We start from the raw sequence: 23,126 nt of genomic DNA, 5'->3' as shown, positions 1-23,126 counted from the left end.
TCACACTTACATGTGACACTCTGTCTCCGGCTTTCAGTGAGGTCAGCGCGTGGTTCAGCTGAGAAGGGACTTTTAGCGAGGGCTGGAGTGTGTGTTAAACTGTGTGTGTTAGTGAGACCAGTTTTTCTTCCTTAGTTCTTAGGGAGTTTTTAGGGAGTGTAATGTGTTCTTCTTGGTGCTTGTGGTGTTTGCAGAGTAGGTCTACAGAGTCAGGTTGTGAGAGTGTAAATCAGTAGTCTGATGAGACTCTTATCGCACAGGTGTAAGGGTTAGATTCAGCAGGTGTGTGTATGTGTGTGGCTGTAAGAAAGGAGGATATACCAGAGGCAAACGTGTGTGTTTTTGCTGCTATTTTTAAGTGTGTTTGTATTTTTGTGAACACTGAGGATGTCTAATTCTACCATCAACTTCTACGCCCTATCACAGTCCTTCAGCGTCTCTGACATCATTGTAATAGCAACCTACTTTCTTCTCAACCTCGCTGTCGGCATCTGGGTAAGAGTCAGAGCTGAATATATATATATGTGTGTGTGTATGTGTGCATGTGTGTTTCTCTACAGTTTATGTGGCATGTGTGTGCCTTTTTTCTCTATCAGTCATCATGCAGGGTGAGCAGGAATACTCTGAGCGGATATTTTTTGGCTGGACGGGACATGGCCTGGTGGCCGGTGAGTGTGTGTTTTAATCTCATCCTCTGTCCTGTAACATCTGTAACATCTGTAACACTCCTGGTCTTGTTTTAGTAGATGAAGCAAAATGTCTGGATTATAAAATTTTATCTACTGTCTGAGTCTTTTTTAGATTTGAATTTTCACATCTTAGATGGCAAAACTGATTCATAAAGGGTTTATTAGATTTAATTAGTGGATTTATTAACGGTTAATAAATCATTTACCAGCTACAAGAAATGAATAAGTGCAACGATTTAGTTGCCACGTTTTGGAAAACTGCTTGTCTTTCAAGCTTCCTTTTTAATTCATTAGGGAGATGCCTTCAAATGACAGTTTGAGCACTTATCTGCAGGTATTCTCGACCAAAATCCATTTATAAACTGCTTATTACGTTTACAACTGCCAACATATCATGGTATGACCTTTTATTATCTTATACAGAGAGTTTGACTATGGCTGCTAATATGTGTGCAAAAATTTAACTGGTACAAAGGTAGAGAGAACAACAAAGTAATGAAATGTTGATGATGTGTAAAATAAAAATGTACCCACACAAAATATGAATAAAAAGTCAAAGTTTTGACAAGCAAATGTCATAAAGGTGACAAAAGGTTGAGAAGTTTCAATTCTTGGGGTGTTTTGCCTTGTGCAGAACGGAAGATTTTTCTGATAAACTGACAAAAGTACCTTGTTGTGAATATCAGGAAGGAGATGAATGTAGATTAGTGATACTGATATTGGGCATGATAACAGACAGACTGCTGCTGGGCTACAATTGTCAGACAAATATGAATCCTGTACTTGGAATGCAATCTGTAGTCCACCACAATTCAGATGGAAATGTTGTTACTTTTTACTCCATCCATCTGATGACTGGTTACTTTTAAATTGAGATTTTACAATAAACAACATGATAAACCTCTTTTGACTTGAGACCCCTGTTTCTCATTGGGCTCCTCATTTGATTCAGATGACTGTGAGTTGTCAGCACTTCCACTAAACTATGTTTGAGTCCCAAAGAGATAAAAGTATCCAATAATTCACAAAAAACAAAGAGAGAAACGAATTTGTCTAGCAGTAACTTGCTTTCTCTTCTTTCATCTCCTTAATCATCTCATGACACCTCAGATTTATGCTGTGACTCTCTCTCTGGAGTTAGTTCAAACTGACTTCACCTCAACCAGCTCGAGCAGTCAAACACTTCCTGTGCACCGATGCATCATCAATAATGTAGTATATACTAGACCTACATTTATCTGCAGATTTTGATACTTGAAGTACATTTTACTTCTACTACTGTAACAGTATTTTTACGTTGTGGTATTGCCACTTGAGTAACAGATGTGGACACTTCTTCCATCACTGCTGTTTACAGATCGGAGCGTCTCTTTTTGCCAGTTCAGAGGGCTCAGGTCTGTTTATTGGTCTGGCTGGGACTGGAGCTGCAGGAGGCATCGCTGTCACTGGTTTTGAATGGAACGTGAGTTAAAAACACACATGCACACATGACATGCTGTTCTAGTTTATCTGTTAATCATACGTAAACACATTAGAGTCTGGAATGAAGCAGATCTAGCCTGCTAATCCATTTACAAGTTGTTTCTTTTGTGGTGTGCTGATGAAACAAATACAAACTATTTGGGCAAGAAAACATTAACACACCTTCAATGACTATTTCCTTTTATAACTGAAAAGATAAATAAATGACATAAGCAGAGCAATAGTTATATTATCTCTTAAAACATGGCTGTCCAGACCAAAGAGATGAAACTACTTTTGCAGTGTGTTTGTGTTTGAACATCTGTCAACAGATGTAACAGACAACCAGCAGCAGGGGGCAGCAGCAGAACCTTTTAAATGCCATCCAGCTGTATTAGGTGCTGAACATGAGGCTTGAGTCCATCCACAGTACCAGTACAAAGACTTGCAGAGCACTTAAAGAGTTAAATGTTTTTCCTCAGTTTGACCAGAGAGATTTTTCCTCCTGCGGTGACTGACTGTGGCAATCAAGTCGTACTTCTCTGTCCTCTCTGTCTCTTCTCCTCTCTCAGGCCACCTATGTTTTGCTTGCTCTGGCCTGGTTATTTGTACCTGTCTACATCTCCTCAGGGGTTCGTTTGCATACACACACAAACATGAATAGGTGCATATCTGCTTGTTAAGGCTGGTTCAGCAGGTACATTTAGGTGCCAAGAGACATTCTCTTTACAATCATTCCCCGCCTTGAAAATTCCCCAACAGGGTGTTACACCACAGTGGCATCCAAAAAAAAAAAAAAGACACACGCGTGCGCACACACACACACACACACAACTGTCCTCTAACAACAAAGAGCATAAATTACTTTTTCTCTTAGTTGGTTTATATTTACATTCAAAACAGGTGACATGAACACATCAGACTTATCCACCCACTGTTACCATCTGCTAATTGGTCAGTCATACTGAGCACCTAAGCTTCCTGAGCTGTGGTGTGCTTAAGATGTTGAAATGTGTGTGTTCAGATTGTGACAATGCCGGAGTATCTGGGTCGTCGTTTCGGGGGGGAGAGGATCAGAACCTACCTGGCTGTCCTCTCACTGCTGCTGTCCGTCTTCACAAAGATATCAGTACGATAGTGTCACACACACACACACACACACACAAAGAAAACAGGATAATATTTAATTCGGCTGCATTTGCTTTCCACCATTCAGCAACACCACCTGCACTGAGATTGAATCTTTGCTGATAAATGTGTTGTGTTTCCATCACCAGACCGACCTGTACTCTGGAGCCTTGTTTGTTCAGGTGTGTCTGGGATGGAACCTCTACCTGTCCACTGTCCTCATGCTGGTGGTCACTGCACTCTACACTATTGCAGGTACACGAGCACCATTGACATTATATTTGGATGTCAGGTTTGAGCACATCAGCATTTAAAGTACAGATTTCTTTTTTTGCATAACTTATATTTTGTAGGTAAATTACTATCCAGCAAAGAATACTTTAAATAAAGCAAACAAATCTATTGTTTGTGTGCAATAAACTATTATTTGCATTAGTATTATACACACACATGCTCTATGACCTCATTCACTCAGTTTTACTCATTCATTCTTTATCAAATTCACAGTTCTGTGTACTCTCAAACCCTTGGACTCTTGCTCACAGTGTCTCTTGCTCTTTTTACATCTTCGGGCACTCTCGCATTTACCTGCTTCTTCAACCTCAGTTTTGTCTTCAATCCAATAGCTAGTAGGTTGCTAGGGAAATAGTTGCATTAATAATATCACACATACTGTACACAGCTACATCTGTTGTGCTTGCTTTTGTGTAATTTGAGATTCATAATAAATAGCAGTGTTGTTGTGGATTGATGCTAAAAACCCATATTCACTTCTCTTCAGGTGGTCTTGCTGCTGTCATCTACACCGACACTCTTCAGACATTTATCATGATTGTAGGAGCAATCATCTTAACAATTACTGGTAGGTGCAATTTCCATCATTTAAATGGAAAAACGTAAACTAACTGCATAAACCATTGCAGATGTACTCATAAAGCAGCAGTTATTATAAGGAATGTATGGTTGGAGTTGTGTGTTCCTGATCCACAGCCTTTAACAAGATTGGTGGCTATAGTAACCTGGAGCGAGTGTACAGCATGGCAGTGCCCAGTAAGATCATTCCAAACAGCACCTGCCACCTGCCACGTCAGGATGCCATGCACCTGTTCAGAGATGCCGTCACTGGAGACCTGCCCTGGCCTGGCATGACACTGGGGCTCACCATACTGGCTACCTGGTACTGGTGCACCGACCAGGTACATCTTCGGCTTACACATACAGTACATATGCATCCATATACAACCAATGACCACTATGGGCTTGCCCCAGAAGTTCTCACTGGATTGAAGTGAATTGGGGAAACGCCTCAGTTCTTTCTCAAAACACATACAAAAATGTAATAATATAAGATATGTTTTCACAAGTTATTGTCTCTAAGGTTGTTTTTTGTTATATGTTCTGGAGGCAACTGTTGATTAAAACGATATAAAGGGTATTTTAATTTGTGTGTTTTCTGTAGTCTTGGTAGTTTTTTCCCAAGTTTTTAAAATAGGAATAATTTTGGAAGAAATTCTAATGTTTTGCCCGAATAGATTTACTTAAGTAGTGTAAGGATAACATGAGTGGTCTGTTTATCAGGCATATTTGGAAATTAAATGGAGAGTGAGTACATCCAAATTTTTTGTTAACTGCTCAAAACTGTGTTCATGCTCAACTACTGTAAATATGGTCAAGGTGAGCCAGAAATTTAGGGAATAATATTAGTCTGTGTCTTGTTCTATTCTCCAACTCAGTATTGTTTAAAAAAATGGATACACAGTTACAAGGTCTAAGTATCAATCAATCTAATCATGAAATTTGTCGGGTTTTGTTCATACCACTTGCCCTACCAGACTCCATTCTACTAATTTGGGTGCATCCACAAGTAACCGTAAAAAGAAAAAGGTCAGACTCCACCCTGTTTCCCAGATTATGACTTTGTGCCTAACCCAAACCCCAGGCTTCAAAAATCCCTTTAGAAAACTAAAAGCTACAATTAGATTTTTCTATGTCTATGAAGCAAAGGCAGACATACTTAAAAATGCCTCACACACGTACGTACACAATCATTTAACTGTTCTGCGTTATTTCCAGATCAGTTGTCTGGGTCCAGATCTGTAGGTTTGAGTTATGGGCTTTCACTGTCACACCCCTGAAATATAGAGATGCTGATTTACCTGAACAGGATGAGGCAACAACAGAGCCACAATCTGTATTTTTATTTACAACATTCACTTTTGGTCCCATATCAAGATTTAACATGGCATACACCTGGTCAGTACAGCCACATGGATAATTGACAACATCTGTCACATATGTAAAAGCAATCAACACAGTAGCTTTACCCTCACACCATCAGTAACCAATCACAGTGGTATCAACTCTAGAGTCTGACTAGTATATCAGTCGGCAAACATAATCAGCTGATCTTACATGTCGGATACATCACACTTGTGTATCTTGAATATGGAAAACATTACAGTACAAAATTCTGAAAAAGAAAAGAAGCTGAGGTAATTTACAAATATTTGTTCAAAGGTTTCTTTACAAAACTGAGGTGCCTTATTTGGCAGAGAAAAATATCACAGCTGACCTAATCTATTATGATTTCTATCATCTACAAAATACCCTGTCTGTAGTAGAAATCTTAGCGCTTTTATAACTAAATTTGACAGATCCAGGCTTAAAAAAAAGTGTACGTTTATGCATTTGTTTGTAAACATAACTATCAGATGAGATATTTTCAGAGTTAATTTCCTCTGAGATATCAGTATCTTCTTCTAAAATTCATTATCAGCCCCACAAAACTAAAACCATCCAGTCAGATGCCTTTAACCAGGAAGCATTTGATTTGAAGGAGATGAGATTCATTTACAGACAATACCTCTTAAAACACATCATCACATCAAATTGCCAACCCTTGTTGACATGGTCAAAAAATCTTTTACGTTGAGCCTTTGAGATTTCAAAGCAGGAAATAACAAGCATCACCAGTTTCTTAGCAGGAAGTCTATATAAACAAACGTCCTTGTGTACATGTGCCAGTTCCAAGTTCTACCTAGTAGCCTTGTTATTTTGAAACGCTTTCTTCTGCGTCATGCCTCCTCGTGCCCTCAAGTGTCTAAAATTGTTCACTTTTGAGAAAGAAACTCCTAGTAACCCTGATGAGTTGTCTGGTGGGTGTGGCAAGGCATGGTCCATCTTCCTGTATCCTGGGCTGTGGCGTCGTGGTGACCGGCTGGACCGTGTATCTGTGCGCAGCTGGGCTGAATCAGGCTGCAGCATTTGGCCCTGCCAGTAACGGTGTCCTCCTATCACAGGGCCAGCTGCTCGGGTGGGGCGGTGGTAACTTCCCGGTTTGGCAATGATTACTTTAGGTCCTCGCAGTCTCGCCTCACGACCTGGAGATCTTGAGGTCTGGAACAACTACAAAAAAAGAGAAAGCAGAGAGACATGAGTCCAAAAAGTCCAGAAGAGTTACACATGGTCTCTATTTGTGAAGCTATGGAGAACTGAAATCCTCCACTACTAAATTCACACATGGAGTACCTCAGGGATCAATTCTGGGTCCTTTTCTATTCTCTATCTATTTGCCATGCTTGGTTCAAATATTAGTTTTTTTCCTTTTTTTAAAGCAAAGGTATTTTTGGCATTTTATGTGTTCATTAAACAGTTGACATATAAAACAAAATGGGAGCAGAGTGAGATGGGGAATGACATGCAATGAAGGTCCTGGCCAGATTCAAACTGGGGAAATTCCAGTTCATCAGCACTTCAAGCCTCTAGGCCTTTTATTCAAATGATGCCATGCATGTGAGCACTCTCCTGGTCAGACTCACAGTTAAAATTTGGTTATCACAGAACTTCTTTCAGTCAAATTTAAAGAGAGAGAGATTATCATAGATTCAGACTCTGCAGTCATTTTCCCTCTTAAAATATTAATCCTCAATGCAGAAATCTGTGTCACATCTGACAATAGTTTGATATAACATGAATGAAAAGTAATGTCTATGGGAATTGGTGCTAACATTACAGGCTTCTACTTTTCGAATACAAGCTAGTTACTATAGCTTGCTAGATTTCACTTCATGGCATGATGGTTCTTCCCAAATGTTGAATGTTGTAAACGAGTACACAGCTTAGCGTTGGTTTTATACCCTGAAATACAAGACCATTACTATGTGGACTTTTGTCCTGCATTTGCTCTTTTACATTTATCTGTTAAACTGCACTTATTTCTTCTTTAATCTTTATATTTTATTACACTGCATTTCTCGGTCTTATGTCTTTTGAAAAGTGCTTTATAAATAAAGTTAATATTACTACTATGTGTTTCTGTATGTAAAGGTTATTGTACAACGGTCCCTGTCTGCTAAGAACATGAGTCATGTGAAAGGAGCATCGATCCTGGCTGCCTATCTGAAGATTCTGCCCTTCATCTTCATCATCCTCCCTGGCATGATCAGCCGAGCTCTCTATCCAGGTGCATACACACACAAGGGCAAACGATCACACACCTTTTAATTAGGAAAAGGGCATGACATGTTTAACTGTAAACAAGTACCAGCTTGCTTTGACACCACAGGTGATACACACCCTTTTCAGGTGAATTTGTAAAAAGTTGTGAGGCATTGTCTGCGTCCTACCTGTAAATGGAGAATCACTGAGCTGCGTCCTCTACATGTTCATGACAGGCATTATTCCTGGGAGCCTCTGCACTTGTTTTCGTCAGTGATTGCTCATTAAACATTAAAACAGGATTTAAAAGATTTAGACAAGCATTGTGTCTTCATCTACTTCAACATCACTGTGTTACATAAAACTGCAACTTACAATTATTTTCATAAATGATTAATCTGATTATTATTATTATTTCAGTTGATCTATTAATTATTTAGTTAATAAAATGTGGGAAAATAGTGAAAAATACCTATCCCAATTTCATTTCCATAGTGCTTATTTTGTCTGACCATCACTCTAAAACTCAAAGATTCAATGAACAATGTTATAAAACAGAAATAAGCACCAAGTTCTTAAAAAAAACAAAAGGTGGAACTGGGTATGATTTGGCCTTTTTGCTTGAAAAATAGCTTAAGCTATGAAGCAGTGTAGTAGTGTACTTTTTCTGTTGGTGAATTAACCAACTAATTGTTTTGGGTTAACAATCATTTTTCACATTTAATCTGTTATTTAAATTTAAGTTTACTGTTGAACTGTTTAATTGTTTAGTCTGTAAAATATTAGAAAACATGACTTGGATTGTTGTAAAACAGAAAATGCAGCAAATCCTCACATTTGAGAAGCTGGAACCAGCAAATATAAAAAGATTCATTGTTTGCCATTATTTTTCTATGACTTATTGTTTCAACTATAGAGGAAAAGTTATATTGAAATTAATTACCTCACCTGTCCTATGTGCCTGTGTGGTGAGGGGTGACCTTGTCTGCGGAGCTGCTGTGATTGGCGGATGAGGTCCTTGCTGTCCTCTGGCTGGCTTGGCTCTCGCAGGTCCAGCATGCTCTGGGAGAGGCGGGCCATCATGTTGACTCCGTCTCCCTGGCGATGCCCGTGACCTGAACCAGTCGTCACTCCGTTTGTCAAAAGGTCACTTGGCTCCTGCTGGGAATCATAAAACTCCTCCTCTGACGCCGTGGAAGCGCTTGAAGGATCGTCATTGGCTGCTCGGTCACACATGACCTTGGTGCTGTCTTGGCTGCCGTCTTCGTTGCTGCATGAGTCCCTGCAATCATTCTTTGATGTTATGCGGCCACGACCCTCTCCAGTTCTCTTTTTGCTAGAAGAGCCATCTAGACTTTCCAGTTGGTCCATTTTTACCAGAGTCACCAGTGGTTGGTCAAGCTGCTCTGAGGGAACAGAGTCAATGACTAAATGCAGTGTGCGGCGTTTGGGAACAGGAGGTGCTGCAGTTTGTGCCTCTGGAGTTTCTTTAGCACTGTCTTTTGGCTGTGATTCAGCAGTTACTTCGGTTGGTGATTTGGGTGTGTGTGCATTTGTTTTGTGTGTGTCTTGTGCTGGAGGTGTCTTGGGCTGCTGAGGGGCCTCTTTGGAATCTGTTGCATCAGTTTGGCCTTTATTCAGAGTAGTGTGCGTTTTCTCTTTATCCTGTTTTTTGGTTGGACTCACAGGAGTACAGACTTCTGTACTTGTATTCCCAGAGGGATTTTTGGCTTTTCCTGCAGCGTTTGCAGCTTGACCTGATGCAGGTCCCTCAGTCTGTGCTGCTAGTGCCAGTGGTGAGCTGAAGCGTATAGCCTGACTGACCTCAAACCTCTCCGACCTCTGTAGGTGAACCCGATTGGCCCGCTTTTCATCCCTGATGTTGATAAAGCCAATCACGTCGCTGGGTGGGTCTGGCTCTGGCCAGGTGGGCAGGTATGGAATCAGGTACGCTTTCTCCAGATGGGCTAATCCTGGGTGTATGGGTGGCTCTTCAATAACGCCCTTAAGACGCCCTTTCATAATTTTTAGCCCAGTGGGATTCTGAGAGTTTGAGTTCTTGTTGCTGGAGTTCTGGTCAGAGGAGGCTGGACTTGTGTGGGTTCCTGTGGCAACCAGGGCGTATTTGGGATTGATGAGCTTCCTAGCAACAGCGGCTGACACAGGAGCAGGAGCCGTGTGAGGGATCAGGTCAGGGATTGGTTCGTCTACCAATGGAACCTTGCTGAGAGACACACCTCTGGACGAGAGGTAAAGGTCACGAAACTGTAGGTCAAACGTCTCCACTGCCTGTCCTGTGATCACAGTGATGAGGTTACGGTCCAAACGAGAGGAAGACCAGGTGAAGCTGGAAGAGTAGAGACATGGAAACATAAATTCACAGCAGTGATTCCCCCATTAATGTGCTTGTCTAAAGGGTGCTCACATTTGGAACATTCTGTCTATTAAATCAGTTCCTGTTTGTCTATTCTAAACACTTTCTTGTCATGACTCATAATGAGAAAACCCAAAAACCAAGTGTAATCATGACACCAGACATTTGTAGAACAAAGGATCCATTGTTTAATAGATGACAATAACAGTAAACTGTAAAGTCTGTGTGTGTTGAGGTGAGGGTTTATGATCGGTCTAATTTTCAGAAAGTAGCGGTGGAAGGAAAATTTCTGCAAGCAATAGATCTGCTACACCGGAGCAATTGGGGTACAATGTTGTCATCTTGAATTAATTTTTTAACCACTTGGGAGCTGAGAAAAAAGCTCTAAACTCAACAATGACATATCATCTTATAAGTTATTATGGTGAACAAATTAGCTAATAGTTGCATATTTACAACCAATTTCCTTTAAGCTCTGTTTTGGTCTCCACCAAGACCTGAGGGACATATCTGGCTCTTTTACAGCTAAATGCTCCACTATGTTCACCAGCCAGTCGCTAACTTTGCAAGTTGTTTGGTGCTGGGTTCATAGTGCACAGTTGGTTTATCTGAAACAGTAAAACTGTGTCCAGAAAACCAAAACAGTGAGCTGAAAGACACCAAAACACTCTGAACAGTGAAAGGGAACTGGGTAATGAGTGATTATTTTCTGCGTCTTCTTCTCTTTAAGTGACCCCCATCACAATAGTCATATGATCAGTTGCCAATTAGTGCAGCTTTAAACACTCAAACAATATGCAAACATACCCAACATGTTGTATAGGACACTGCTCACCTGTATGAACCAGAGATGGCTCTGTCTCCATCGACCAGGAGAAACTTCTGGCTCAGCGAACCACGCACCTTCTGTGCCGACCGTGTGAAGAACTCCACACCTCCACAGCAGCGCACGCGCACATTCTACCCACATACACATACATACAGAGTTAATGCTATGTAAACAAAGGCACTTGGGGATTTAGTAGTTACAGGAGGAGGGATTTTAGTGAACAAAAGGTAAATAAAGGCAACATGAGCACGGAGAGACAGAAAAGAATGTGTTTTCTCATTGCTCAAGAACAGCTCTCTAATACCACCATAGCCTCATGTTGGCTGACTCTACAGGTTAGAGCTTGGACAATCTATGTATGTGCATGCTTGTATGACACACCCTGCGGTGTTTGTCTTCAGCCCTGTGATAAGGGTGGGGTTCCAAGCCAAGCGTTACCTCGTAAGTAAATGTTCTGTGCGAAATCTCACAGCAGACACTAACCATTGGATGTCGTAAAATGCTCATAATGAGACCGGAGACGACAGATAAGAAATAAGTTGAAAGAAGGGGAATATCTGTTGGTTAAAGCAATGAGGAAGGAAGAAAGAGAAATGAAAGAGAAACATGTTACCAAAAGTAAACTGAGCGTGTACATGGTTTATTTAATTGCCTGCAGCACAGGCAGGAATGTGCTTAGTGTCTTTCTGGTTTCCAGACAATTTTTTTTTTAGAAAATCCCCTGAGAAACACTAAGTGTTTTCTGTTACTGCCTCGACCAGTTCAGCTCAGATATTGAGCCTATGGCATACAACTTGCTTTTGCACGAACCTTACCAAGGCCTGCGGCAAAAACCTATTACACCTTGGTCAATCATGTGCCCTCCTTTCAAATACTTCCCTTATAAATAACCTTTTCCCTACTATTGTATCTATTGTATCTGTAATCTAGCTCATCCCCCAGCTTATCAAAACATCATCTGGGTGTGTGCATCTGTATACATACCTTTAGGTGTCCACGGTGCATATCAGCTCTGCCACACATGGAAAGAAAGCAGGGGACTGCAGCCATGTCAATAATTATATATACAGGAACTCTGCGTTTGAATGCCGCATCCAGCAGGTCTCGAAAGATATCCACGTCCGTAAACACATCCATCACCACAGCTATTACCTACACACATACACACACACAAAAAAACACAGACAGGAAACCACAAAGGGTGTTAGTGTTTCCTGGTCTGTGAGGGTGGGTTTGATTTAAGCTGCTCTTATCAACAATATTAAACTCATTAAACCCTCAAAGGAAGCCAGGCACTTGTAAGATCTGCATTTGAACAATAAATGAAACCCTCAAAGACAGAGATTGTTCTTGCTGCCCTCAAACTAGATGCGCCATAAAAAGACTGCTAGAAACAAAGAGTCTTTTGCAGGGTGGTGATAAAGTGAGAAGTGACTGGATGGTGTGTGTTCAACAACCCAGCAGTACTGGTGACAGCAGGGTACTCTTCACACAGTGCTGCCTATTCACTCTTCAACTGACCCAGTTTTGAGTTAAAACTGCAGAAATAGAGGTTAGTCCCAAACACGGACAACTTAGCTCACAAACTGAACAAGAAATCAGCTCTGAAAAAACTAGTTACTGAACTTTTACATTAGAATAGTTTAATGAGGTCTTACTGTTTGTTGCTCTGACCCAGAGCTGAACTACTATATGTTCATGTGCCAGCATTCATGTATGTGAGAGGTAAAGGTTAGAGTTTTGGCATGTAGCATATTCAGTGACGTCAGAGAATTTTTTTCCACTAGCGTGTCAAGATCAGACTTGCTTCAATAAAAAAAACTTTGTTGGGTGCATGTGTGAGTTGGCACATGTGAGAGAAAAGAAAGGGAAGTAGGTTTGTGAGGAAATACAAAGGGAAATAATCAGATGTAAGTGGACAAAAACAAAATCAAACTCTGACCGAGATAATGGATAAAATTCAATCCAAAAAAGCCAATGTCAGATTATTGATATATGATTTAGCCAAGTGTACAACTGCATCGCTGTCAGTGTTGTGACAGCAGAAAACTGAAGAGGAAGTCAAATCTCACAAAAAATTAATTCTTAATTTGTCAGTAATTTAACATAAAACAATGTAAACAATGATGGTAAACTAGAAGGTTAACAAAAATCACCAAATAACATAATGCAATTTGACACACTTGGGGCAGCAACTAACCATTATTTTCATGCAAATTATTTTCTCAGTTCATAGATCACTATTTTTTTCCTTTTACAATGTCTCAGACCTGACAGTCACATCTTCAGATGCATTGTTTTATACAAAACACTTAAAAATTCCAAATATAAGCAGTTTTTTATCATGTATGACAGAGAAAACAACAAAACCTAATACTGGAGAACCTGGAATCAGAGAAAGTTTGGTATTTTTGACTGAAAAGATTACAAAAACCAGTTGACTATTAGTTTTCTATTAATTGACTAATTGATTAATCAACCGATTAATTCAAGTAGCATAAAATGGATATACTCAAGAAAAGCACAAGTACTTCTAATTTGTACTTGAGTAAGTGCACCATTTCCAACACTGGTTTCTGTTTTTCTTTATCTCTGGGTTGTTTGTGTTATTTTCTGTTTGATTTGCTGGAGATTGCCTGAACTTTCTCATACACCACCAATTGGGTTACCACTATCATCATCATCATCATCATCATCACCCTCATCCTCATCCTCATCCTCATCCTCATCCTCTTCTCCCACCTTCTGCGCTGAAGCAATGCTCTTCCGCACCACCTCCTTGATGTGCGTGTGCCCCTCGGTTGGAGGCTGGGTGTACACGGTCACCCGCGTCACCCCTCGGTAAGAAATGCACTCGGGCCACCCCAGGTCCAGCTCAGCCACTGAGGCCTCAGATCGGTCTGGCCAGTACTGGAGCGACACCTCGCCGTCTCCACCTTCTTCCCCAGATCCTGGGGTGATGTTCCCCGGGCCTGGCGTCTCTGATTTCTGGTGATGCTCGTGCCCGGGCCGGTAGGCCTCGGCTGTGTGTGCAATCCGCTCCAGCTCCGGTTCTGAGAGGAACTCCCGGACGCCATTCTTGCGGGTGTAGTCCGTGAAGGCGTCGCGGCCCTTGGTGACGAGAGCCTCGAGCGCAAGCCGTTGGTCCTCACTGTAGAAAAACTCCGGTTTGCTCTCGCTCACGCGCAAGTTGACGTGGTGATCGTCCAGACACTGGATCTGAGACAGCGCCATGGCCTCAGTTCATCCACCGGTCACTAAACAGTTAAGTACTGAAACCACTCTGACCCAGTTTCGACTCGTCGGTCCGAAGGGTCAAACGTCAAAAGAGTGCGATCTGTCATTACGGTCCATAACGTGTCCGCGTGACCTGGGCCCGTGAAGTGAGATCCTCCGGTGGAAAACGATTTTCATCTGATGGAAATGAACCGCTAGAAGAGTGGCTCAGAAGAGGCTCCACCTCAGCCCAGATATCAGGTTACTCAAACACTCAGGTGTTGTTAGAACAAAGCTCGCCCCCGCCCAGCACCACGCCTTTCACCTGACAGGGGCCGGGTAACTGCAGAGGCGACCCGGTTCAGCTGCTCTAGCCGCGGGGCCCGGCAGACATGGAGGCAGGCAGCTGTCTGGGTGGATGAGTGTCTCTGTGTGTCTGCCAGTGAGTCAATCCAAAGCGGAACATGTACTTAAGATAGAGAATTACGATCATTAATCCTGCTTTGAAAGTGTTGAAACAGAGTGTGACTCAGTCTAACTGTTGCGCTGACGAGTCACTTTTCCTCTTTGTTTGTTGGAGCGCTGAAGTCTGACAGAAGCGGCTCACAGCTGTTCGAAAATGGCAACTGTTGAGTTCAGCGAGAGACAAAAAGTCGTAAATTTCACTAACGTGGCACATGCGAGTCCAAACTTTCACGGGGTCCGAGTTCACCGCGGTTTAACTTTTCTCGTTTTCCTTGAAAACGTCCCTCCAGGCTTAAGGTCCAGTAGAGCAGTGTGCTGGAGTTGCCGGTCAGTGTCTGACCCTGGAATTCGGCAACGGAAGCTCAGCTACCGGGGGCAGAAAGGCGGAGTGTCCGGTAGTTGGTTAGGAAAGTGGGTTTAAACTCCACCCTCCTGGCTGGATAGAAGGAGAGAAACCTTGTTTTTCTTCCAGACCCTTACGAAAGACAGTGAAATAACTAACCCAGTATGTTTTACCGGCACTATGGGACTCAATTATGGTATTAGATACAATTTATAAGGAAGATAATGTAATCCAGAGCACACGGGCAAAGGGTTACTCAGCTTTTTGCCATTTGGTGTAATTGCTGGACAATGATGTGTCACTGAATGGTCTGCTGGAATTTCCGGTGATAAAACACTGTGGGAAATAACGAATGTCTGAGTCAGTTCTAATATAGTTCAAGAGTAAAATTAGGTCAGTTTTAGGTTTTCCTATATGGAGAACCAACACGCAGAAAAGTGACCCTTACTGTTAGTCCAGTTTTTGCCACCTAACAGATCGGATGTTAATGTGTAATTTCATGTCAAAGTGTAATTCTAAGGCAAGGCAAGTTTATCCAACAACAAGGCTATTCAAAGAGTAAAATAAAGTAGGCTGCAGAGTGGAGTTTACAAATTAAATGTAGTAACCCAGGGGAAAAAAGTGATGCCATGATAGCGATTTGTACAGGCACATAGTGAACAAAGGATGAATGTGGTCATACAGACTGTGCCATTTTTTTATTTTTTTTATTTGTAGGCTATCGTCTGCATATTTCATACATCAACATATCTAAAATACATAAAACATTGGCTATATTAGAATTATGCCTGCCAAAGGAAGCCATTCTTTGTGAAATCTCAGTTGGAAGAATATAATAATTTAATCAAATAAAAAGTATCTAGTTAAGATACTTTCACTGCAAAATAAGGTTTTGTTTTTCGATGACCTACATTCATACTGAAGTAAATTTTACCCCAGTTCGTTTGCCTGTTCTTTAGCAGAAATTAGAGACAACATGAATTCTGCATGAGCTAAATATTTAGTTTCGTGTAAATGATATTGGACTGTCCTCATGTTTCAGACACTGTTGGATGTGTGGACCCTGAGGAGTGTGTGCGAGTGTGTGGAGCTGAGGTAGGATGCTCCAACATCGCCTTTCCCAAACTGGTCATTGAACTCATGCCAAGCGGTGAGAATACTGCAGATTTTTTGTTTTAATATGTGTCAATGTGTGATAAGTTTTTTGTAATTTTTCACCTGCATGCATCTGTGCATCTGTGTGTGTGTGTGTATTACAGGCTTGCGGGGGCTCATGATAGCAGTAATGATGGCAGCTCTGATGTCTTCACTGACCTCCATCTTCAACAGCAGCTCCACACTCTTCACCATGGACATCTGGAAGAAACATCGCCCACAAGCCTCAGAGAAAGAGCTGCTACTGGTCGGCAGGTATATTACACAGGGTGGCCCGGTGGTCAGACAACATTTGTTGTGCTTTAGTGTCCTTGAGCAAGACTTTAGAGCCCTCTCAGTGCTGTGGAGGGTGAACTGTTGACACTAGGACCGATAAAGAGAAGCTTGTTTGTAGAGAAAGTGAGACAGATGTGCTGCACGTGTTTTCTTGCAGGATTGTGACAGTGATCTTGGTGGTGGTGAGTGTGGTGTGGATCCCCATCCTACAGTCGGCCAACAGTGGCCAGCTGTATGTTTACATCCAGTCTGTGACGAGCTACCTTGCTCCACCGGTCACTGCTGTTTTCACTCTGGCTGTCTTCTGGAAGAGAACCAATGAGCAGGTACATAACTCACACAAAACCACATGCATGAGTATTTCCATTGGGGCTACAACTTCTGATAATTTTGTTATCTATTAATCTGACTTTTCTATTCATCAATTCATGGTTTTACCAATAAAATGTCAGAAAACAGCAAAAAAAAATTGTCCACCACAACTTTCCAGAGCCTATACAATGTCTTCAAATGACTTGTTTTGTATGATCAACAGTCCAAAAGCCAAATATATTTAATTATATGAGAGAAAAAAATGTTTGGCAGTTTTACTTAATAAATGACAATCAGTTATCAGATTCTGTTACAGTCTGTTCTGTTTACAGTCAATCAGTCAGCGAGTCTCGTCTCAAACACATCCAAACTTAATTCAAAGTTTACTCGATTATTACAGCAAATTACTCAGCAGAACATTCTGGAGTTTTGATGTTTTCCTCTTTGCACTGTTTGTCCTTTCTCCTACACCATACTGGTGTGCAGTTTTATTAGTCTCACATGGGATCCAGCTAAGTGCAAACATCCCTCACTGCTTGGTGCGGAGTCTTGTGTGTGTGTGTGTGTGTGTGTGTGAGAGTGTGTGTGTGTGTGTTGTGAAGTGTATTGTTTATTATTTCCTCTGATGGGGCTGGAATGAACATGCTGCTCTTTCACTGCAATAAATGAAAGTGATTGTTATCAGACAGAAACAGAGTGCAAGTGAGGGAAAGTGTGATAATTAGAAGATAAAGATTACAAAGTTGGATAAAAGACATAACAGTGGTTTAGTAGGAGTGTGGATCAGCCAAGAGCTAAAAACATATGTTGAAATACTGAAATACTTAAACTGCAAGTAAAGACTAGTCTGCTGGATAGTCAAGATTACTCGTTATTACAACATGTCCTGGGTGTGTCTCCACTCTGCTGGAACGCTGTTCAACCACTGAAATGAAAAGGATTTTATCAGGTCTTTTTAGATTGAAAGGTCTTTTTTTCCCCTTTACTGTAATGTAAATTACTTCTATCCAACTCTGAATGACACTACAGTGTCTGCTTTATATTACTTTCCACTTTTATTACAACAGGTTTACAATCCACTTGCCTGGGGATACTATATGAGTTGGCAACAGCCCAGAAAATACTGATCTGGGAATTTGCAGGTCAAAGGACATCTTTGTTATATAAAATCAGTGCTAGTGGTGTGGATAGCAATGTCAGTCTGACAGTTGGTCTTTTCAACACTTCAAATATAAATAAATATAAATATATCAACCACTGGATGGATTTTTATAAAATGTAGTATTGACTTTCATGTTCCCCATAGGACATTTTTTTTAGACTGAGAAAAGACCAAACCCATGCTGACAGGAGGAGTTATAAAATGTCACAGCCATCCATTTCTGTTTGATGCTACCATTTCAAATTAAGACCTATTAAAATAAAAGGTTATGGAGGAGGGTCAACAGCCCTGTTACATAAGAGGTGTGAGCTTTTTATTTGTTCAGTGAAACACGGTGAGATAATCGCTTTAAGAATCTAAATGGTGTTGACTCATGGGGTCAAAGGGAACATGTCACTGCACAGGATGTGTCACACGCTGACACTGTGGAGAGTAAACTCATTTTGTGAGAATATGATGTACTCTTTGAACCAGAGCTGCAATTGTAACTCATAAAAACATTAATAAACCCTGTAATTAGTGTGATTATGTCTATAGCACGTGTCATCTTATGTATTCATCTCTATCTTCCTTTGTATAAAAACATTTTAGGATTTAATTTTTTTTTTTTAAAACAAAAACATGTGCGTTTAGATTTATATGAACTAAAACCAGAAAAACAGATCATTTCACAATAGTTGGCAATGTAACAACAAAAAAACCTGTTACCTCAAATGATTTTGTTCACCTGTAGAAAAATAGATCAAAGAGAAAAATGGTTTACAGTAACGAGCATAAGGAAGGAGAAGAGAGAGAGAGGAGGAAAAGTGAGAAAATATGATGAGAAGTGACAAGGTGACCTCATGTGCATTAAGTCGAACTGCACAGATCACATTCTTTGGTGAAGGTTGAAAAGAGAAAGAGACAGATGTTGATTGGTGCCCGTGCACGTGTGTCTAAATATGTGGCAGGACAAAGAAGACAAATTATAATGGTGGGAAAGTGAGAGCGTTATGAGCCCGGACACTCCCAGGTGTGACATTAGACTGACATATATATATATCACTTCAGGAAGGCATGTAATGTCATCTGTATGTGTTTACGTGTGTGTCTTTTCAGGGTGCATTCTGGGGCCTGATGGTGGGTTTGGTGGTGGGTGTGTGTAGGATGGTGCTGGAGTTTGCTTTCCCTCCTCCCAGATGTGGCATTGTGGATTCTGCACCTGCAGTGCTGCGCGGCGTCCACTACCTCCACTTCGCCATACTGCTCTGTGGGCTCACTGCTATCGTGGTTACTATAGTATCACTGCTTACACCCCCACCCAGCCCTGAACAGGTGTGTACACATAGATACAGTAAATAACAGCTCTCTTAGGGAGGTAAAGCTTATCGTAGTGGTTTTTCTGTGGATACACCTGTCATGTTATCTACTGAAAATAAAACAGATGAATCTGAGGTTAAGGAACAGGCAGCTGAGCATTTGAAAGCAGATTGTGTGAAGGTTGGCTTCTTAAAGGACAGTCAAAGAGGCCATGCCTATCTAAATCCAAAGGATCAATGACCGACCACAGAGAACAGTAGAAGTATTAAAGTACAGTAGAGGTTTTGTTGCACACAATAGAATGCCGCACCAAATGCTTCATATGTCAAGGCTCACTATTTTAGGTCACCCATGAGTCACAGCCGACATTACTTTAACCTATGTATGAACTCAAAAAGTCACTCTGGTAAAAAAAAAATAATAAAAAAAAAAAAAAATCCTGTCATAACATATTTCAAGAGAATTACCAGATGCTAATTAGTCTGCTTAACCTCGCCCGTAAAACAGTGCACATCCATCCATAACATCACATGTAGAAACTATGCTCGCCGCACTTATCTGTAATGTCTCTTATCCAAACAGACAACTGATGTCAATGCACTTTATGTCCACCAAAAATGCAGATAAGCTAAAGTTTTATATAAGTGATTTTCTTTGGTGAATTTTGTTACGTAAAAATCTAATCCTTGCTGACTGTGTTGTCTGAGGTCAAGAATCATTGCCTAGAATAAACGTCAAGAATCTTTTTCCAGTCTTTGTGTTACGCTAAGCTAAGAGATTGATGGCTCCAGCTTCGTATTTACCGTACACACATCAAAGCGGTATCGATCTTCTCATCTAACTCTGTAAGAAAGCAAATAAGCATACGTCCCACAATGGATATTGTCGATAAGGACACTCAGCCTCTCTACATTTATCACTGGTTGTGTTTATGCCAAAATGTACTGCCTAGTTAGTGAATTACATTTGGTTGCATTGCCTCCCTCTCTTCTCCCAGGTGTGTAACCTGACCTGGTGGACAATAACTGAAGAGCCACAAAGAGAAATTCCTCTACAGAAAGTGTCCTCTGTCAGCCACCGTATCTCCCAGGGTGAGAGTCTGGATATTCACAGCACTGAGAATAAAACCAGCCATCATATGATAAATAGTCATCTACACACACACATGCTGCTATAGTTATTGTTTCAGTAACTTCCTGTATCTGCTCTGTGCGTGTGATGTTGCAGGCTCTGAGCCAGCTCGGCGGATGACATGTGGTCAGGGGGTAGGTTCCTGTATTGCAGCAGTGCGGCGATCAGGAGAGACTCCAGCTCCCAGAGTTCCCAGTGTGAGAGAGAGTGTGTTCTGGTCCAGGTTCTGCTGTGCTAATGCGCTCCTGCTGATCAGCATTAACATTTTTCTCTATGCATACTTTGCCTGAGTGGAGAATCACATTTAACATCCTGCCTCACCCTCAAGCTGAACTCCTGCCAGTCCCTCCAACGTGAACTAAAAACCTCCTGCCTGCCAAACAGTAGCTCATTTCTCCAGATCCAGGAATGTGGCGAAAAAAACAGATTGTCGAGCAGATTTTACCTGAATTCTTTAGAAATCAATGCAATGTATTTCACAAAAGAAAAGCCTCCAGTTGTAGTTTCAGGTGCTGTAAAACATCCACATCTCAAAATAGAAAATACCCAGAGAACAGATCCCTCCATCAGGGCTGCACAAACCTCTAAATTTATTTTCTTCAACAGCAAATGCTGAGACATTCTTTTATCTGCATCTGGATCCACATCTGCAACAAATTACACATAATGACTGACAATAATAGAATACACATGTCATACTTTTTTATTCAAGTAAGTCCAAGATTTCATGAGAAAATGGTGAAAATGTGCAAAAAGGCCCCTTGTCACAATGTTTTTAAATCATTAGCAGCTCAGGCTGTGTTCAGTGTTGTCCTTTAGAATCACTTCATTAGACATAGTGTTTCTACTGATGTGTTTGATGTTATGTTTATTATTTTAACACTGCCCCACTATAGGATTTCAGGTTGTTCTACTTGTTGTAATCTAAATTTAAAGTCTCAGGAGGGTATTGTACCAATTACAATGAAGCTTGTGGCTTGTAACAAGCTAACATGAATGTGCAGTTAGTGCTTAATGCACATCATATCTTGTACCTAAAGCTTACAAAATATATAGTAAGATAATATAGTACATCTGTGTGGGTTAGGTTGTATGTGACTCATAATTCCATTTCATTTAGAATTTAGATGTTTAATGGTAATTATATAGTTTTGTTGATGGCCTTATATCTGTCAGGTAAGGTTTTTGTGAACCTTCAGTTATTGTTCTAGTGTTCTTTCATGCTGTTAAGCTTTTTTTAATTAATATAAATCAGAATTTCTCAACCTTTTCTTGTCCATTACAAATTCTCATGACTCCAGCTATTAGAGTTTTTAAGTTGTCGTCTAAACACATTCATAACTCCAAATGCATCAAAATTATATTGAAATAATGAGAAGATTTATATTTATTTTTCTATTATTACAAATTTATCAGTGTTGAAAATCGCCTCCAGCTCTGGTCTACTTGACAACAAGGGGCATCAACCTCAAGGCTGAGAAACTCTAATAATAATATCTATGTTGCTGTGCATTCATTTTTTTATTGGTGAAATTCATTAAGAAGTATTGAGAAGCACAAATTGTTGGATGTGAAGAACCTCATGTCAGTCAAGAGACAAAATATCTCGACAACTTGCCCCTCAAAGGTTTTTTTCTTGTGATATTGCTAATAAATGTAAAGATATATGCATCAAAGCTACACGTGTTTGTCCACAAATGCAGGTTACAGTATTTATAACCAGATAATGTCACTCTTTATTTGGTTTCTGTACAGTTTTCTTACTACATGGGGAGGTTAGGGGCATGGACAAGATGTTAATTCAAAGTGAACATAAAGTTCAATTTTTCAGTCATATTCAGTACAGACTGTTTGAGAAAGGAGAAAGTTAGGGCCCAAAAAACAACAAAGGCTCACTCTAGGGCAACGATTCTTATCAATCAATGAATCTGTCAGTTCATTTTTGGTTCACTGATTAGTCTGAAAAACATGAAACCCACAGAACCCAAAGTGGCATCTTTGAATTGCATGTTTTGTATGATCAGTAGTCCACAAGCCAAGGCTTTCAGTTATAATGACATAAAACAAAGGAAAGCAGCAAATGCCCCCATATGAGCAGCCGAAACTATTAACTATACAAATATTTGTCTTTTTTGCTTGATAAGTGACTTAAATGATTAAAATCCCTGAAATCCTGCTTTCAAATCTTAATAATTCTATACCATTAAGTATTTAGCAATAAATCAACAAAAATTAAAGTTAAAAAAAAACATCTTTAGGCATTATTTATTAACAGTTTAACACAGTTAAGGTCCAGTCACAGCAGTATTTAGATCAGTGAAATAAATTTATTCCAGTAGAATCAGAGGATTCACATGCAACGGCAAAGTAAATCCATGCAAATTTTTGTCATGAAATACAATTTTCGTGAAGTGAAGATTTGTGCTGTTGGAAGAAGCTATTGTAGCTTATTGTTACACATGCATCATATGAGACAGGAGTCGATGGTACAAATTTATCTTTTGAATAAACTCTGAATTTTTTTGTCCTGCTAGCGAGCTAGCTAACAAGCTTGTTAACTGATTGTTGAACCCTTGCCCTCTTCAGTAACTCTTTACTACATGAAACGGTGTTCAGTCCTGATAACAAACTACCAGGAGGAGTAAATGGTCCAGTACAAAAAAAAAAAGAGAGAAGATCATAGAGCTGTTGTGCCTGAGTTGAGCTAGCATTGTAGGAGTTAGCTCGCTAGCTATAGTACCAACTAGCCCTGCGAACAGTTACTACAAAACAAAGCTCCTGGAATGATGTAAATATCCATATAGGTAACACTCCCCCATATTTAGCATTTATTAGCAATTTATAAATAT

The 23,126-nt window shown here is 40.5% G+C and overlaps 2 protein-coding genes across 3 annotated transcripts; one reads left to right on the top strand and one right to left on the bottom strand.

The window, feature by feature from the left end:
- Positions 1–51: 51 nt before the first annotated feature.
- slc5a10 (solute carrier family 5 member 10) lies at positions 52–21,996 on the top strand. The gene is made up of 15 exons (XM_022738375.1): positions 52–495; positions 597–668; positions 2,047–2,151; positions 2,723–2,782; positions 3,175–3,279; positions 3,428–3,533; positions 4,060–4,140; positions 4,269–4,474; positions 7,605–7,740; positions 15,985–16,092; positions 16,202–16,352; positions 16,531–16,699; positions 18,946–19,161; positions 20,144–20,237; positions 20,374–21,996. Exons 1-15 carry the CDS (start codon positions 388–390, stop codon positions 20,565–20,567), a joined length of 1,911 nt encoding a protein of 636 aa, XP_022594096.1. The 5' UTR covers positions 52–387; the 3' UTR covers positions 20,568–21,996.
- Positions 5,479–14,507, bottom strand: LOC111216747 (protein FAM83G-like). Of its 2 annotated transcripts, none has more exons than XM_022738373.1 (5): positions 13,661–14,507; positions 11,903–12,070; positions 10,925–11,049; positions 8,664–10,062; positions 5,479–6,683 (listed from the first exon to the last, which is right to left on the bottom strand). In XM_022738373.1, the coding sequence occupies exons 1-5, from the start codon at positions 14,150–14,152 to the stop codon at positions 6,312–6,314; spliced, it is 2,556 nt and encodes an 851-aa protein (XP_022594094.1). In that variant the 5' UTR covers positions 14,153–14,507; the 3' UTR covers positions 5,479–6,311. The 2 variants fall into 2 exon arrangements, with proteins under 2 accessions (XP_022594094.1, XP_022594095.1); XM_022738374.1 differs by having other exon boundaries at positions 6,537–6,683; positions 8,659–10,062.
- Positions 21,997–23,126: the final 1,130 nt, after the last annotated feature.

This window comes from Seriola dumerili, unplaced genomic scaffold (assembly GCF_002260705.1).
Source record: "Seriola dumerili isolate Sdu_G_001 unplaced genomic scaffold, Sdu_1.0 BDQW01000035.1, whole genome shotgun sequence".
NCBI classification, from domain to species: Eukaryota; Metazoa; Chordata; class Actinopteri; order Carangiformes; family Carangidae; genus Seriola; species Seriola dumerili.
This window is presented reverse-complemented; position numbering and strand designations above follow the sequence as displayed.

Bases quoted from the DNA above. Each gene is read 5' to 3' on its own strand.
- slc5a10 (XM_022738375.1), top strand. From the start codon at position 388: ATGTCTAATTCTACCATCAACTTCTACGCCCTATCACAGTCCTTCAGC. The intron at 4,141-4,268 runs GTAGGTGCAATT...CCTGATCCACAG, and splicing joins AATCATCTTAACAATTACTG to CCTTTAACAAGATTGGTGGC. The intron at 16,700-18,945 runs GTACATAACTCA...GTGTCTTTTCAG, and splicing joins GGAAGAGAACCAATGAGCAG to GGTGCATTCTGGGGCCTGAT.
- LOC111216747 (XM_022738373.1), bottom strand. From the start codon at position 14,152: ATGGCGCTGTCTCAGATCCAGTGTCTGGACGATCACCACGTCAACTTG. The intron at 11,050-11,902 runs GTATGTATACAG...GTATGTGGGTAG, and splicing joins TGCACCGTGGACACCTAAAG to AATGTGCGCGTGCGCTGCTG. The intron at 10,063-10,924 runs GTGAGCAGTGTC...CTACTCTTCCAG, and splicing joins GCCATCTCTGGTTCATACAG to CTTCACCTGGTCTTCCTCTC.